The following is a 13,742-nucleotide window of genomic DNA, read 5'->3' as shown; positions in this document are numbered from 1 at the left end:
CTTTACAGTCCACAGAAGTCTTCACCAGCTCTTTCCTCACCTGTGGATGACCTAGCAGTATGGCCCAAGTGCAGCACTGAGCTCTGTGGTCTTTAATGTTTACTCCTGCAAAAAAATAGGTGTCTTTGAAAACCCAGGACTGCACTGCTTACCAGAATCCCCAGAACTGTGTGCTTGCTTGTGACCTCTGAGTCTCTGATGCATCCCTGCCTCTGTCTGCCCTCCCCCCTGCCTTTATAGCACACCTTTGCCCCTTCCCCTGGGGAGCATGAAAGCCTAGCTTGGTCATCCAGGGCATCCCCAGACAGGGCCAGACTCAGGCTCAGACTGGATTTTAGAGAGGGATTTCCAGAAATGTCAGAACATGACTGGGCTATTCCTTCTCAATTTAAAGGTCCCACTGAAATGACCAGTTACCAAACTAATGCTGTCTTATGGCTTGGCTCTTTTAGAAGAAAGCTCTCCAGTAAATCAAAGAAATGGAAATCAATATTTAACCTGGGACGTTCTGGATCAGACTCCAAATCAAAGCTGAGTAGAAATGGGAGTGTATTTGTGAGAGGGCAGAGGCTCTCAGGTAAGAATCAATAGCAGTTATGTTTTATGAGATATATATTGTCTTAGAAAAACTCAGTTGAGTCTTCTCTCCTGCATAGGGAAAACCCCAGTTCTACCCTACTGTTCCCCTCCTGTGTGTCTCCTCACTACCCACACAGCACTTCACTTCTGACACTTCTGGTCACCAAATGTGTGGAGGTTTTTCCTCACAACAAGCAATTTTCTGCTACACCAACTGCGTGTCCTACAATGTAACTCAATTCTGACACTGTCTATCCAGAGACAGCATCAGATCCCACAGGTTAAGGGCTCAATCCCACAAGACTGCCTCCCACCCAGCACATTCTCACACTTCAGGTGCCAGTTACAAGCCTAGATTGTCTGCTGTGCTTCTGACGTACTGCTATAGATTGGAGGTTCAAAAGACCCCCTCCTTGATTTGATTCACTTGCTAGAGTGGCTCGCAGAACTCGGGGAAACACTTCATTACATTGACCAGTTTATTAAAGGGTATGATAAAGGATACAGATGAACAGCCAGTTGAAGAGATACATAAGGTGAGGTCTGGGAGAGTCCTGAGCACAGGAGTGTCTGTCTCCTCCATAGAGTTGGGGTGCATCACCCCACTGGCATGGATGTGTTTGCCCATCTGGAGACTCTCTGAACCCTGTATAATTGGGAATTTATGGAAGCTTCATCACATAGGCATATTTGATCATTAATTCCATTTTCAGCCCTTCTCCCCTCTCAAGAGAATGAGGGGCAGGGCTGAAAGTTCCAAGCTTCTAATCATGGCTTGGTCTTTCTGGTGACCAGCCCTCATCCAGGAGCCATCCAGGAACCCATCCAGAGTGCCCTCATTAAAACAAAAGACACTCCTATGACCCAGGGAGTTACAAGGGTTTTAGCAGCCCTGTGTTCCTAAACTAGGGACAGAGATCAATATATGTTGTCTATTTTATAAATAAGTATTCATCATAGATATGTATGTGTATATATAATTTTTTCCTAGCTCTGCTTCTTAGGTCTTTGGTTTGGCCATGTCAACCTCACTAGACCTGAAACATAAAGATTAACTAGGCAGTCTTTTTTAAAAAAAAAAAAATTTTAGATTTACAAAAAAGTTGCAGAAATAGTAGACAGAGAACCTTTGTACCCTTTATGCAGCTGCTTCTGATGTTAACCATAATATAATGAGCCAAGCCAGAAAATTAACATCAATATAATCCTACTAAATAATTTACAGACCTTATTCATAATTGACCAGCCGTCCAACTAATGTCCTTTTTTGGGTCCAGGAATGCATGTTGCATTCAGTTGCCATGCCTCCTTAATTGCCTCCAGTCTAGGACATTTTCTCAGTGTTTCTGACCATGACACTTTGGAAGAGTACAGCCATTTATTTTGTAGAATATACCACCTCAGGCTGGATTTGTCTGATGTTTCCTCATGATTCAGTTGAGGTTGTGAATGTTGTGCCTGTCTCAGCGGGTCACGTCAGGAGGCATATGATGTCAATATCTTATTGCTGGTGATGTTAACTTTGATCTTGGTTAAAGTACCATCTACAAAAATTTTGTTACTATTTTTTCCTTTCCAATGAACAAGTAGGTTGTAGGAGATATTTTGAGACAATGCAAATATCCTGTTTCTCATCATACTTTCATTCCTGAATTTTAGCATCCATCAATGATTCTTGCCTGCAAAATTACTGTTATTACAACAGTTATTACTGTGGTGTTTGCCAAATGGTCATTTTCTGTTTCCATCACTCTGTCTACATTTATTAATTGAAATGTGCTATAAGGAAGATCTGTCCCTTCTCCCCTCTGACTCATGCCAGGGTTATAAATTTTAAATGAGAGTGTTGCCTTGTGGGAATTATATCTGAATAATGAATAGGAATTGATATAGGAAAGAACTGAGGGAATCAGGGGTGCCTGGGTGGCTCAGTAGGTTAGGCATCCAAGCATTCAATTGTTGATCTCGGCTTAGGTCATGATCTCACAGTTTGTGAGTTTGAGCCCTATGTAGGATCTGCACTGATGGCTCCGATTCTGCTGGGATTCTGTCTCTCCCTTTCTCTGCCCCTCCCCCACTCGTGTTCCCTCTCTCCCTCTCTCTCTCTCTCTCTCTCACTAAATAAATAAATAAATAAATAAACTTAAAAAAAATAAAGAAATGAGGGAATCACTGTGCAATGGGGAATGTAACCAATCCAGCTGAATACTGTGTCAGAAAGGGAAGTCCAAAGAAATCTGCCACAATGACCTTTGGTGTGATAGATTGAAAGTCTGATTTTTTTTTTTTAAATGAAGGAAGTAGTTATGAAAACAAATTGTAAAAACTAAATGTACAAATGTAGTGAGCAAGCCTCGATTGGATCCTTTGAAAAAAAGGACTACAGAAGATAATTTGGGGGACGGATAAATTATTAGATGATGTTAAGGAATTGTAAATTTTCATATTAATGGTTTCAGATTAATGGTTCTTAGGAGGCATATGCTAAAGTTAAAGTATTTAAAGATGAAATGTCAAAATACTGAAACTCATTTTCATATGATTCAGAGAAATATAAGTGACTAGGTAGATACAGACATAGAAATACATGGCAATATAGAGAAAGCAAATATATGGCAAATGTCAACCTGGGTGGTAGGTTTAGAGATCTCCAAATTTTGTGAATGAAGTTTTTAATAATAAAGATTTGGGGGGGGGGGGGCGGGAATTAATGCTTATAGGAAAAATGAGAAGAAATATTTTTAAGGACTTTCCTTGAGCCCAGTGATAACTGTATGTCAAGCACCGATGTTAGAAATCTTCACATTTGCCTCCTGGAGTAACAAGGGATGCCACAGGGGATAGACAGCAGTTATAATGATTTAGGCTGGAAACAATAGCACATCCAACTCAATTGGCCAACTCAATGAGGGAACTCCTGGGTTCTGTAATTGGACACCCAGACGTAGGGAAGGCTTCAGAGTGGTTTAGTGGCTCTGTCTCCACTCCCTTATGTTTTCCTCAGCTGTGCCCTCCCAAGTAGGTCAGCTTCATCCCCAGACTGGCTTCTTTGCTGCAACAAAGTGGCTATAGTACTTGTAGGCTTTACCTTTGACTGTCACTATGTCCAGAAGGAGAAAAGACATCACTTCTGGTAGCTTGCTCCTAAAAGCAGGGACCTTTCTTTTCCAGCAATCCCCCATCAGAACAACCCAACCCCATCTCAGTTGCCTTCACCTGAGTCATATGGATCAATCCCTATGGCCAAGGGAGGGCCCTGTGCTGATTGGCTTAGCCATGGCTTCCTAAACCAATCACTGGCATGAGGAATGGGATTACAGTCAGATGCACCCAAAAAGTACAAGAGCTCTGTGAGAAGGAGGAAGGGAAATTGGTTCTTGGTAGGCACCTACAACATTCACTATATGGGGAAACATGTCTTTCTCCAAATGGAAAGATATCTCAGGTGAAGAGGGCAGATTGCCACAGGTATCGTGGATCAGATACAAATCAGAAATTAAGATTCTCTAAGGAGAATTTGAGGGGAGTTTTGGCAAGAAACTCCTGATCTAATAATAAAGAGATTTGCTTAAGCACATCAAAGAGAGAATTTCAGTTACAGAATCAATGGTATAATGAAAGAAGTTTACCAAGGAGCAAAAGGTCAAAAACAATAGAGCAAAACAAATGAGGAAAAGTGAAATGAATGATTTGCCTTGACTTTGACTTGGGAAGATTTCTACCCTGTGGTTTTCAAAAGGAAGGAGCTCGAGGTGCTGGATCAAAGGTTGGTCAACGCTCAGAATGCACAGGGTGTCCCTGGCCAGGGGGTCTAAGCCTGGCTGTCCTCAGAGGTTCACACCCATGGCAGCTTTGCCTCAAGAGATCTGTTGGGAAACCAGAGTACTGGTCATTTTTAGAAAGTCCCTCGGGTGATTTTGAAATGCAACCAGGCTTGAAAGCTACTGGTCTAAGACCACATGAACAAACAAATCAGGGATAGATCACTAGAATGGCTGAATTTTGATGGGATGCAGAGGTGAAATTAAAGAGCCAACAGTGCCAATACAAGTGGCTCTCTGACTTTGACTATTGCCTCAGTGACCACTGGAACCCTCACAACTAAAGACTGGGGGTGGGGGCAGCTTATGGTCATATCCACCAGTGTGGTCTCTGTTAAGTGACTCAGACTCACTATTTGTTGAAATATGCATGTGAAAAAAGTCCATCAGTGGATTAATATGCTTAAATTATTTTTAAAATTTCTTTTAAAAATGTTTATTTATTTTTGAGACAGAGAGAGATAAAGAGAGACAGAAAGTGCATGAGTGGGGAGGTGTGGGGCAGAGAGAGAGGGAGACAGAGAATCCCAAGTAGACTCTGCACTGTCAGCACAGAGCCCAACACAGGGCTTGAATTCAGAAATTGTGAGATCATGACCTGAGCCGAAATCAAGAGTCAGATGCTCAGCCAACTGAGCCACCCACATATTTAAATATGATTTTAAAAAGATTTTTTTTTAATTTTTTTTTTCCAACGTTTATTTATCCTTGGGACAGAGAGAGACAGAGCATGAACGGGGGAGGGGCAGAGAGAGAGGGAGACACAGAATCGGAAACAGGCTCCAGGCTCTGAGCCATCAGCCCAGAGCCCGACGCGGGGCTCGAACTCACGGACCGCGAGATCGTGACCTGGCTGAAGTCGGACGCTTAACCGACTGTGCCACCCAGGCGCCCCTAAAAAGATTTTTAAAAGTCTTTTATAAATTCCATCAACTAAGGGACTTTTAAAAATTGATTCACCATGTACAGCATTGGGGATTTTTTTGGAGGGGGGTAGATGAAGGGATGCTAACCTATATTTAGAAAGTTGAACAGAAATAAGAAATGAAGGATAAGAAAAAATGGGGTATTGACCAAATGAAGATGCATCACATTGGGGTCTCCCAGTCACTTATGTACTGGAATTTGTATGTTATCCAACAGGAAGAGTCCAAGGAACTCTCCAAAGTGAATGCCTTTGAGCAGGGAAATCCCAAAGCCATAGGGATCATCTAAAAGAGGGGACTCGAGGACCCCAAAGCTGCCAGAAAAGTGGCAGATGTACCTCCATGAGGCCCAGACAAGGTCCGAGACAGAAAAATATAATCTAAATATATTAGATATATCTAGATTATCTAATATAGATATCTAATATAGATATCTAATATAGATATCTAATATAGATTATCTAATATAGATATCTAGATATATCTAATATCCATATTATAATCTAAATATAGACACAGGCCAAGGAGTCCTGAGTGCTTAGTTACTATCCAGAAATGGAGCCAGGGAATCCTTGAGGACTGTTCCCAAAATCAGCTGCTGTGGCCACCAAGGCCACAAGGAGCTGCATCATCAGAAAGAGAGTCCAACATGAAAAAGTGAACACTGGTGGCTGTGCAGAGACAACTGTTGTCCATCCTCCATGACACTTAGTGTCATCTGGTCACTGGCTTTAAAGGCTATCGCATGGAAGCCAGAAGAAGTCCAGAAATGCAACCTCTGGAAAACAAAGGCAAAAGCTTGTCTCAAAGGAAGGGACACTGGCCAGGCAGTCTTAGGGTAGTAAGTTAGTTTGTAAACTTGTGAAAATAGCAGATCTTGAAAGGACAAGAGATCTAGCCCTACTAGTAGAAGTAAGGAGGTTGAAGGCAGTCTTGCTGTTTCCAAGGGTTTGAGTGAAGATGGCTCTGTCCTCTCTCTCCGGGCCCCAGGCAGAGAGAAGCCCCGAGCAGGGAGGCCAAGGGGCTAATTCAGAGCCTCTCAGAGGCAGCAGGGTTTGGGGCAAGGAGGAAAATGGGGGAACTTTAAAAGAGGGCTGAAACAGCTCAGTCTGAGTTGGGGCCAACACTGAGTGCTTCTTCCAGACCATCTCCTGAGTCTTTCCTGCTGCTGAGCCCTGGTTTATCCTGAAGAACAACAGCAACAAGGGTTATTGTTTGTCGAGCATTGACTGTGTTCTGGGTTAGTACAACCTGATTATTTAAATGCATGGCTCATGCATTTCTCATGACGACTCTATTTTTCCTCATTTTACATGTGAGGAAACTGAAGTTTAGAGAAAAGGTCAGCCACATATCTGAGTTCACATGGCCCAAAGTGTCAGAGTTGGGATTCAAAGCCAGATCTGTCTGAACCCAGAGTTACCTTACAGCCACAAGTCCTAGGGCTCCCACTCAGCTCCCAGAATGCCCTCTTTCCCCTCCTACAAAGCCTGCTGGGAGGAGCTATCTTTCAACCAGTTCAGCTCCCTGAGAAGAGATGACATTTTGAAGTGCCTAATCCTGTCCCTGGAATAAGTGTTTACTTCTTTAAGCTACACTCTTCCCCAAATCTGCCTAGGTGGCTTACAAAGATGCACAGAGGACACCAGGCACATAGTAAGTGCTCAGAAAAGGTTGGTTTGGTCTGGGTCTGCTCCAGGGTGAGGTTGGTGGGTGAGATCATTTGGAGAAGCAACCAGTCTGCAGAGGGCAGGAGCAGACCTGCATGGGGGAGAAATGGGACTTCAGTCCCTTGGGCCCTCTCACTTGCTGTACCCAATTCCTGGGTGCTGTCAGGTGTGGCTGCAGCCAAGAATCGTGCTCTCCCACCTGCTAGATAGAAGGGGTGGCCGGGAGCCCCATGGATTCTATGCCATGGATGAATCTTGGTATAATAAAATTGGGTTCAAGGCTCCTCATTTGCTAACAGCTATTTGACAAAATTGTAATATACCTGTGCTTGTAAAATGTTAATAAAATGTTGATCTATGAATGCCCTGTTTTTATAAGCTCAGTCCAATCATGAAAGTAGGAGCATCTAGGGTGGAATGAGGAATGTTTTCTAAAGGGGAGAATTATAAGTACTTGGAAAAACTTCCCTGAAGAAAGTTCTCTCGTGTATGTACAGCCTGACCTATTGTTCTCAATGTTTCCCCTCAATATGCATTCATCAGGGATATTTTTTCTTTTGTCTTTAGTGGAAAAGGCTACTATCCGACCAGCTAAAAGCATGGACTCATTGTGCTCAGTGCCTGTGGAAGGTGAGATCTCACAACTACCTTTGGAACTGGGGATTACTACTGGGAGACAGGAGCTCCCACACCAGACTTGCCTTCATGAGCTACCTGCCTGCTCATCTCATAGCAATCATGCACATCCCCTAGTCCCAAATCTGCCCTGAACCCTGAACCCAAGGGGTTCACACAGCCGCTGCATTCATCCCTGCCATTACACTACAGGTCTTGGCCTAAAGGGCCATCCTGTTCCTCCAGCCTTCCTCTAACCATAGCTGGAGACGGCAGCCATTTTACACTCAAATCTCAACCAGGTATGGGGCGCCTGGGTGGCGCAGTCGGTTAAGCGTCTGGCTTCAGCTCAGGTCACGATCTCGCGGTCCGTGAGTTCGAGCCCCACGTCGGGCTCTGGGCTGATGGCTCGGAGCCTGGAGCCTGTTTCCGATTCTGTGTCTCCCTCTCTCTCTGCCCCTCCCCCGTTCATGCTCTGTCTCTCTCTGTCCCAAAAATAAATAAACGTTGAAAAAAAAAAAATTAAAAAAAAAAATCTCAACCAGGTAGAAGGGCAACTCCTGAGAATCAAGACAGACGAGTCTTCCCCCTTGGGCATAAAGAAGAGCCGAACACTGGTTTTTACCTCATGGTTTAGTTCCTTTGTACTTATGTGTCTTGAATTTATGTGCTCCCATAGGCTCTCAGGTCATGATTTTGAGTTGGTAGATTCATTCATTCACTTATCAGTAAACAGTGATGGGCACCAGCCTGGCACGTAGCTGGTCATCCTTTGGTGGAGTAGATGTGTGGAGGGTTGCATGCAAGGTGACACCCCACCAAAGTGGCATCTCACCACATTGGTCTTAAGGGATGACCTCCCTGCACCTCTCACTCCTGGTTTGTTTTGTTTTTTTTTCTTAAGCAGCCAACAACCCCTGCTACAAATTGCGAGGCACGGGGCTTCCCCCGTTTATCCCATGACTTTCCAATTCCTTTAATACAAAACATTTTGCTCTCTGATAAATGAGGCAGCATGAAACACTGCAGAAAGTCTTTAGAACAACCTTTTAAAAATAACTGTAAACTTGTAAAATAGTGAACTTTTTTTTAATGTTTATTTATTTTTGAGAGAGATAGAGGACAAGCAGGGGAGGAGCAGAGAGAGAGAGAGGGAGACACAGAATCTGAAGCAGTCTCCAGGCTCTGAGCTGTCAGCACAGAGCCCAGAGTGGGGCTTGAACCCACAAACTGGGAGATTATGACCTGAGCCAAAGTCAGATGCTTAACCGACTGAGCCACCCAGGCACCCCGACAGTGAACTCTTTTTAAGCTGATGCAATCCTTTTAGCATTGTCTCACCTTTCTAGTCATCCATTTGCTTTGGTTTGGAAAACTTTTGAGGCAGTTCTTGCCCTGCGCCACAGAATTTAATATTTCAAAATGTAGGTCCTCATTTGGATGAGCATTGGGCAGGTATCTGCCCCTCTGAGTCTCGCATTCCTCATGTGTTAAAGGAGGTCATTACACTTCCCCGACAGAACATTCAAACCTCACGTTACATAAGATGTCCAGCACAGGGGCGCCTGGGTGGCACAGTCGGTTAAGCGTCCGACTTCAGCTCAGGTCATGATCTTGCGGTCTGTGAGTTCGAGCCCTGCGTCGGGCTCTGGGCTGATGGCTCAGAGCCTGGAGCCTGTTTCCGATTCTGTGTCTCCCTCTCTCTCTGCCCCTCCCCCGTTCATGCTCTGTCTCTCTCTGTCTCAAAAATAAATAAACGTTAAAAAAAAAATTTAAAAAAAAAAGATGTCCAGCACAGCCCTTAGCCTGCTGGGAATCATTTTCCCGATCCCAGACAACTCACTTGTTATCTTGCGGTTTATTTCCCATACAGATTTTTCTCTTCTTTACTTTCACTTTTAAGTCGGTTGGGAACTTGCTCCTCACAACTGGGCTTTCTAACTTTTCATTAATTTACGTTTCTAGTTTCTCATCCCCTGAATCAGCAGGAGGAAGCCTGGGAAAAGGGAGAAAGGTCTAGCTGAGAACAACAGCATTTGTCTCCTTGCTGGGAAATCAAACCCCTGTTTGGGTCCATCTGCCAGAGGAGGCTTAAAACAATACGTTTTCGAGTTTTAAAATAAAACAAAATTCTGTTAGTTTGCCCTTTTTGTCTTCTCCTTCCTTTTGAGAAAACATCATTCTGCCACCTCCCATCTGTCTTTTTTCTTTTTCAAGATCTACATTTACTGCTTGGTGGATGACTGTTCTGTTTAGCAACCTTAGCAGTGGCCATCTTGGGGAAACCGCTCTACCTGCAAAGTTTAAAACAGATGCATCTGATGACAGCAAATGGTCCTGTCAGGGCATCGTGCCAACATTCTGTGCACATGAGAGGAAGCTTACTCTCTTGTCAACCAAATGTATCCACCTGTCTTTATTAGGAGGGCTAGGCCCTTACTAGAACACGATGCCTTTCCAATATTCAAGTGCTGTATACCTTCCCTTACTGGAAGGCTGTGTAGTCATATGTCTGCCCCGGCTGCTGACCATGTGTATGTTTGCTTTTTCACCAGGGAAAGAAACCAAAGGAAATTTTAATCGAACAGTCACCACTGGTGGATTTTTCATTCCAGCAGCAAAATTGCATTCGACCAGCCCTGGCAGCTCCTGTGACCTCAGCAAGCAGGAGGGCGAGTGGGGCCAGGAGGGGATGCCGGCAGGGGCAGAGGGGGGCTTTGACGTGAGCGGTGACCGAAGCCAACTCGAGAGTGCTCAGGCCCGGCCCCCACCTGAGCAGCTGAAGGTGTTCCGGCCCATCGAGGATCCCGAGAGCGAGCAAACAGCCCCGAAGATGCTGGGTATGTTCTACACATCAAACGACAACCCCAGCAAATCTGTCTTCACCAGCAGTCTCTTCCAGATGGAGCCCTCACCCCGTCACCAGCGCAAGGCCCTGAACATCTCTGAGCCCTTCGCTGTGTCCGTGCCGCTCCGTGTGTCGGCTGTCATCAGCACTAACAGCACCCCGTGCAGAACACCCCCAAAAGAGCTCCAGTCACTTTCCAGCCTGGAAGAGTTTTCTTTCCAGGGCTCAGAGAGTGGAGGTTGGCCTGAAGACGACAAGCCACTGGGCGCTGAGACTTCTACAGGTAAAGCAGGGGAGAAAGGGTTTCTTTTCATTGCAAGAGGTAAAAAGCTAGTCTTAATCTTGCTTGAACAGAGTTTTCAAGACAATATGGTGAAGTGGTTAAGACCATGGGCTGTGGAGCCAGATTGCCCAAGTGCAAGTCCAGTCTCAGCCATTTCACTGTATGGTCTTTAGCAGCTCAGCTGTATGCCTCAACTTCTTGATCTGTAAAAAGGGAATGATGTTCATAATCCTATCTTCTTCATACATTTGCTGTGAATATTAAGTTAGTTATTACATGTAAGGCTCTCAGAACAGTGTCTAATACATAGTAAATACTCAGTAAATAATGCCTATTATTTTATTCACTCACATAGTGAGAAGGTAGGGGGAGAAGCTCAAAGAATGGAATTCTAGCTCAAAAGCTAGAATTAGGGATTCAATTCTTCTCATCCCTCATTTCTACCTCATATCTGCAGAGAACATGGCTAGCAATCCTAGCGATGAGAAAGAACATCTTGCTCCCAATTTCCATATGTCAAATGTGGGGAAGACTCTGATTGGTCCTGCTTGGGTCACATGCTCAACCGTGGACCAGTTATGGTTGCCAAGCAATTAGGGTCCTATAATTGGCTAAGGGTGAGTCTCTGAACCATATTTGGAGTTAGGAGGGGGTTCTATGATGAACAGCCAACTGTGAGCCACATAAAATGGAAGTAGGGAGAACCTCAAAGGAGAGGATGACTGACAGACAAACCAACCAATGCCCCTTGTGGATTAAGAATGTTTTTATTATTGAGGTGCCTGGATAGCTCAGTAGGTTGATTGTCCAACTCTTGATTTCAGCTCGGGTTATGATCCCAGGGTCATGAGATTGAGCCCCACATCAGGCTCTGAGTTGGCAGCACAGAACCTGCTTGGGATTCTCTTTCTCCCCCTCTCTCTGCCCCTTCCCCACTTGCTCTCTCTCTCTCTCTCTCTCTCAAAATAAATAAATAAACATCTTTAAAAAGAATATTTTCATTATTAATATTAGCTAACCTTTTTTGAACAACTGTTATGGTATCAGGCACTGTCCTAAGTGTTCTACATGCATTATCTTCACTCTTCTCACAACAACTCTGTGAGGTAGAGGTAGTTACTATTATCCCCATTTGCTTAGAGAGGAATCAGTTCACTTGCCAAATGAGCCATAGCACGGAAACGGAAAAACCAGGATTTTAATCCAGGTTTTAAAACACTCCACCATGCTCCTTCACATGTTTATAATTGACTGTGGAGTTACAAAAATTGTTAAAACATGTTCCCTTGACCCAGCAGGCTCACGAACTAGGGAGAGAAATTAAACTGTACCGAAATGCCGCACAGGTCAGCCTGTAGAAGTAGCAGGAGACCCTCCTTGGGCTTTTTGAATGAGGGAGGGCTTAGGTCCCTGAAACGTAATGAAAGATGTGTTCAGGAAGGACTTCAAGGGCATCAGGAAGAGGCAGTCCACTCAGGAGAATTCAAGGAAGGCTTCCCAGAAGAGGTGACATTTGGGCTGGGCCTTCTAACCTAACCTAAATGGTTAGGCTTTCTCCACCCAGAAAAGATGGGGAGGATATTCTGGGCTGAGAGGCAGCTGAATATTGTGGGAAGTGTGTAGGTTTTGGACTTCAACTGGGCCAATTCGCATCCTAGCTTCAGCACTTTTTGGCAGTGTGACAGTGGACAATGGTTGATATCTCTGAGCCAGGGGTGATTGGTATCTCAAGGGCTGGGGTGAAGTCTCAATGGGAGAATGTTCATAAAATGCTTATTCACAGTCTGGCTCACAGAAGATCTTCAGTAAATTCGTCCTTTTCTCCTCCCATTCCCTTCAGGACATGGGGCACTAGATGAGCGGAAGCTCAGGTGCATCAAGTGATGCCTTGTTTGGGGAATGCTCCGGGTGGTGGGTTGGTGTGGATGGAGCAGGGTGAGGGTTAGAAGAGGAAGTGAAGCCTTTGAAGAGAAAGTGTTTCCAAAGGCTTTTGTGTGATTGGTTACTGTCCTGGGTATTTAGTCTTTATCCTGCACTGTGAAAACAGCCTGATACAATGAGATAGGACCTTCTTCATGCAAGTAGCAGAGGTCAAACTTGGAGTCTGCCTCCCTCTCCACTCCCTCTGGTCTGTTTAAGACCAGGGCTTAGGGGCGCCTGGGTGGCTCAGTCGGTTAAGCGTCCGACTTCGGCTCAGGTCGTGATCTCGCCGTCCGTGGGTTCGAGCCCCGCGTCGGGCTCTGTGCTGACTGCTCAGAGCCTGGAGCCTGTTTCGGATTCTGTGTCTCCCTCTCTCTCTGACCCTCCCCCATTCATGCTCTGTCTCTCTCTGTCTCAAAGATAAATAAACGTTAAAAAAAAAAATTAAAAAAAAAAAATACCAGGGCTTAATCATTTCATTTTAGATATATCCAGATTGATGTGCGGAAAACCCCTGGGAAGGGTCACACAGGAAGCTGTCAATCATAATCATAATACATCTTTGTAACTTTGTGTAAATAATAGATTTCTATGCCCGGGGCAACTTCTTAACTTGTCAGGATCCGAATTTATTTATCTGTGAAGTGAAAGCTTAGATTAGAACAGGGTTTCTCAACCTTGGTATTATTGACATTGTGGGCTGGTCAATTCTTTGTTGGGGGTGGGGCTGTTTCATGCTTTGTAAGATACTTAGTATCCTTGGCTTCTACTCACGAGATGCCAGTAGCCACCTCCTCCCCACCTACTTGTGGCAACCAGAACTGTCCACAGACACTGCCAAATGTCTCCTGGGGAGGGGAAGAGCAAATGGTTCCTAGTCGCGAGCCCCTGGACTAGATGATCTTCAAGGCCCCTCCCATCTCTGACAGTCTGTGACTTTGGGAACTGAAGGCAGGACATGGCTAGAAGGAAAGGGTAAAGAATGTGAGGGGCAGCAGGCTGGGAGAATTTTCTCCATACTTGGGAAGGAGGACTAGCCCAGGACGGTGACTGTGCTGGGAACAGCCTCTTTTCAAATGA

The 13,742-nt window shown here is 44.7% G+C and overlaps 1 protein-coding gene across 2 annotated transcripts in view; it reads left to right on the top strand.

Moving 5' to 3' along the window:
• ARHGAP31 (Rho GTPase activating protein 31) overlaps nt 1-13,742 on the top strand; it is a 115,008-nt gene that overhangs the window by 89,816 nt on the left and 11,450 nt on the right. The window contains exons 8-10 of one of the 2 annotated variants that reach the window (XM_047875750.1): nt 453-577; nt 7,564-7,626; nt 10,167-10,742. In XM_047875750.1, coding sequence (XP_047731706.1) covers nt 453-577; nt 7,564-7,626; nt 10,167-10,742 — 764 coding nt within the window. The remainder of the gene's footprint in view (nt 1-452; nt 578-7,563; nt 7,627-10,166; nt 10,743-13,742) is intronic. The other variant, XM_047875751.1, reaches the window with a different exon arrangement.

Source organism: Prionailurus viverrinus, chromosome C2 (genome assembly GCF_022837055.1).
Source record: "Prionailurus viverrinus isolate Anna chromosome C2, UM_Priviv_1.0, whole genome shotgun sequence".
In the NCBI taxonomy this organism is placed as follows: domain Eukaryota; kingdom Metazoa; phylum Chordata; class Mammalia; order Carnivora; family Felidae; genus Prionailurus; species Prionailurus viverrinus.
Note: the sequence above shows the minus strand (reverse complement) of the source record. Positions and strands in the feature narration are given on the sequence as shown.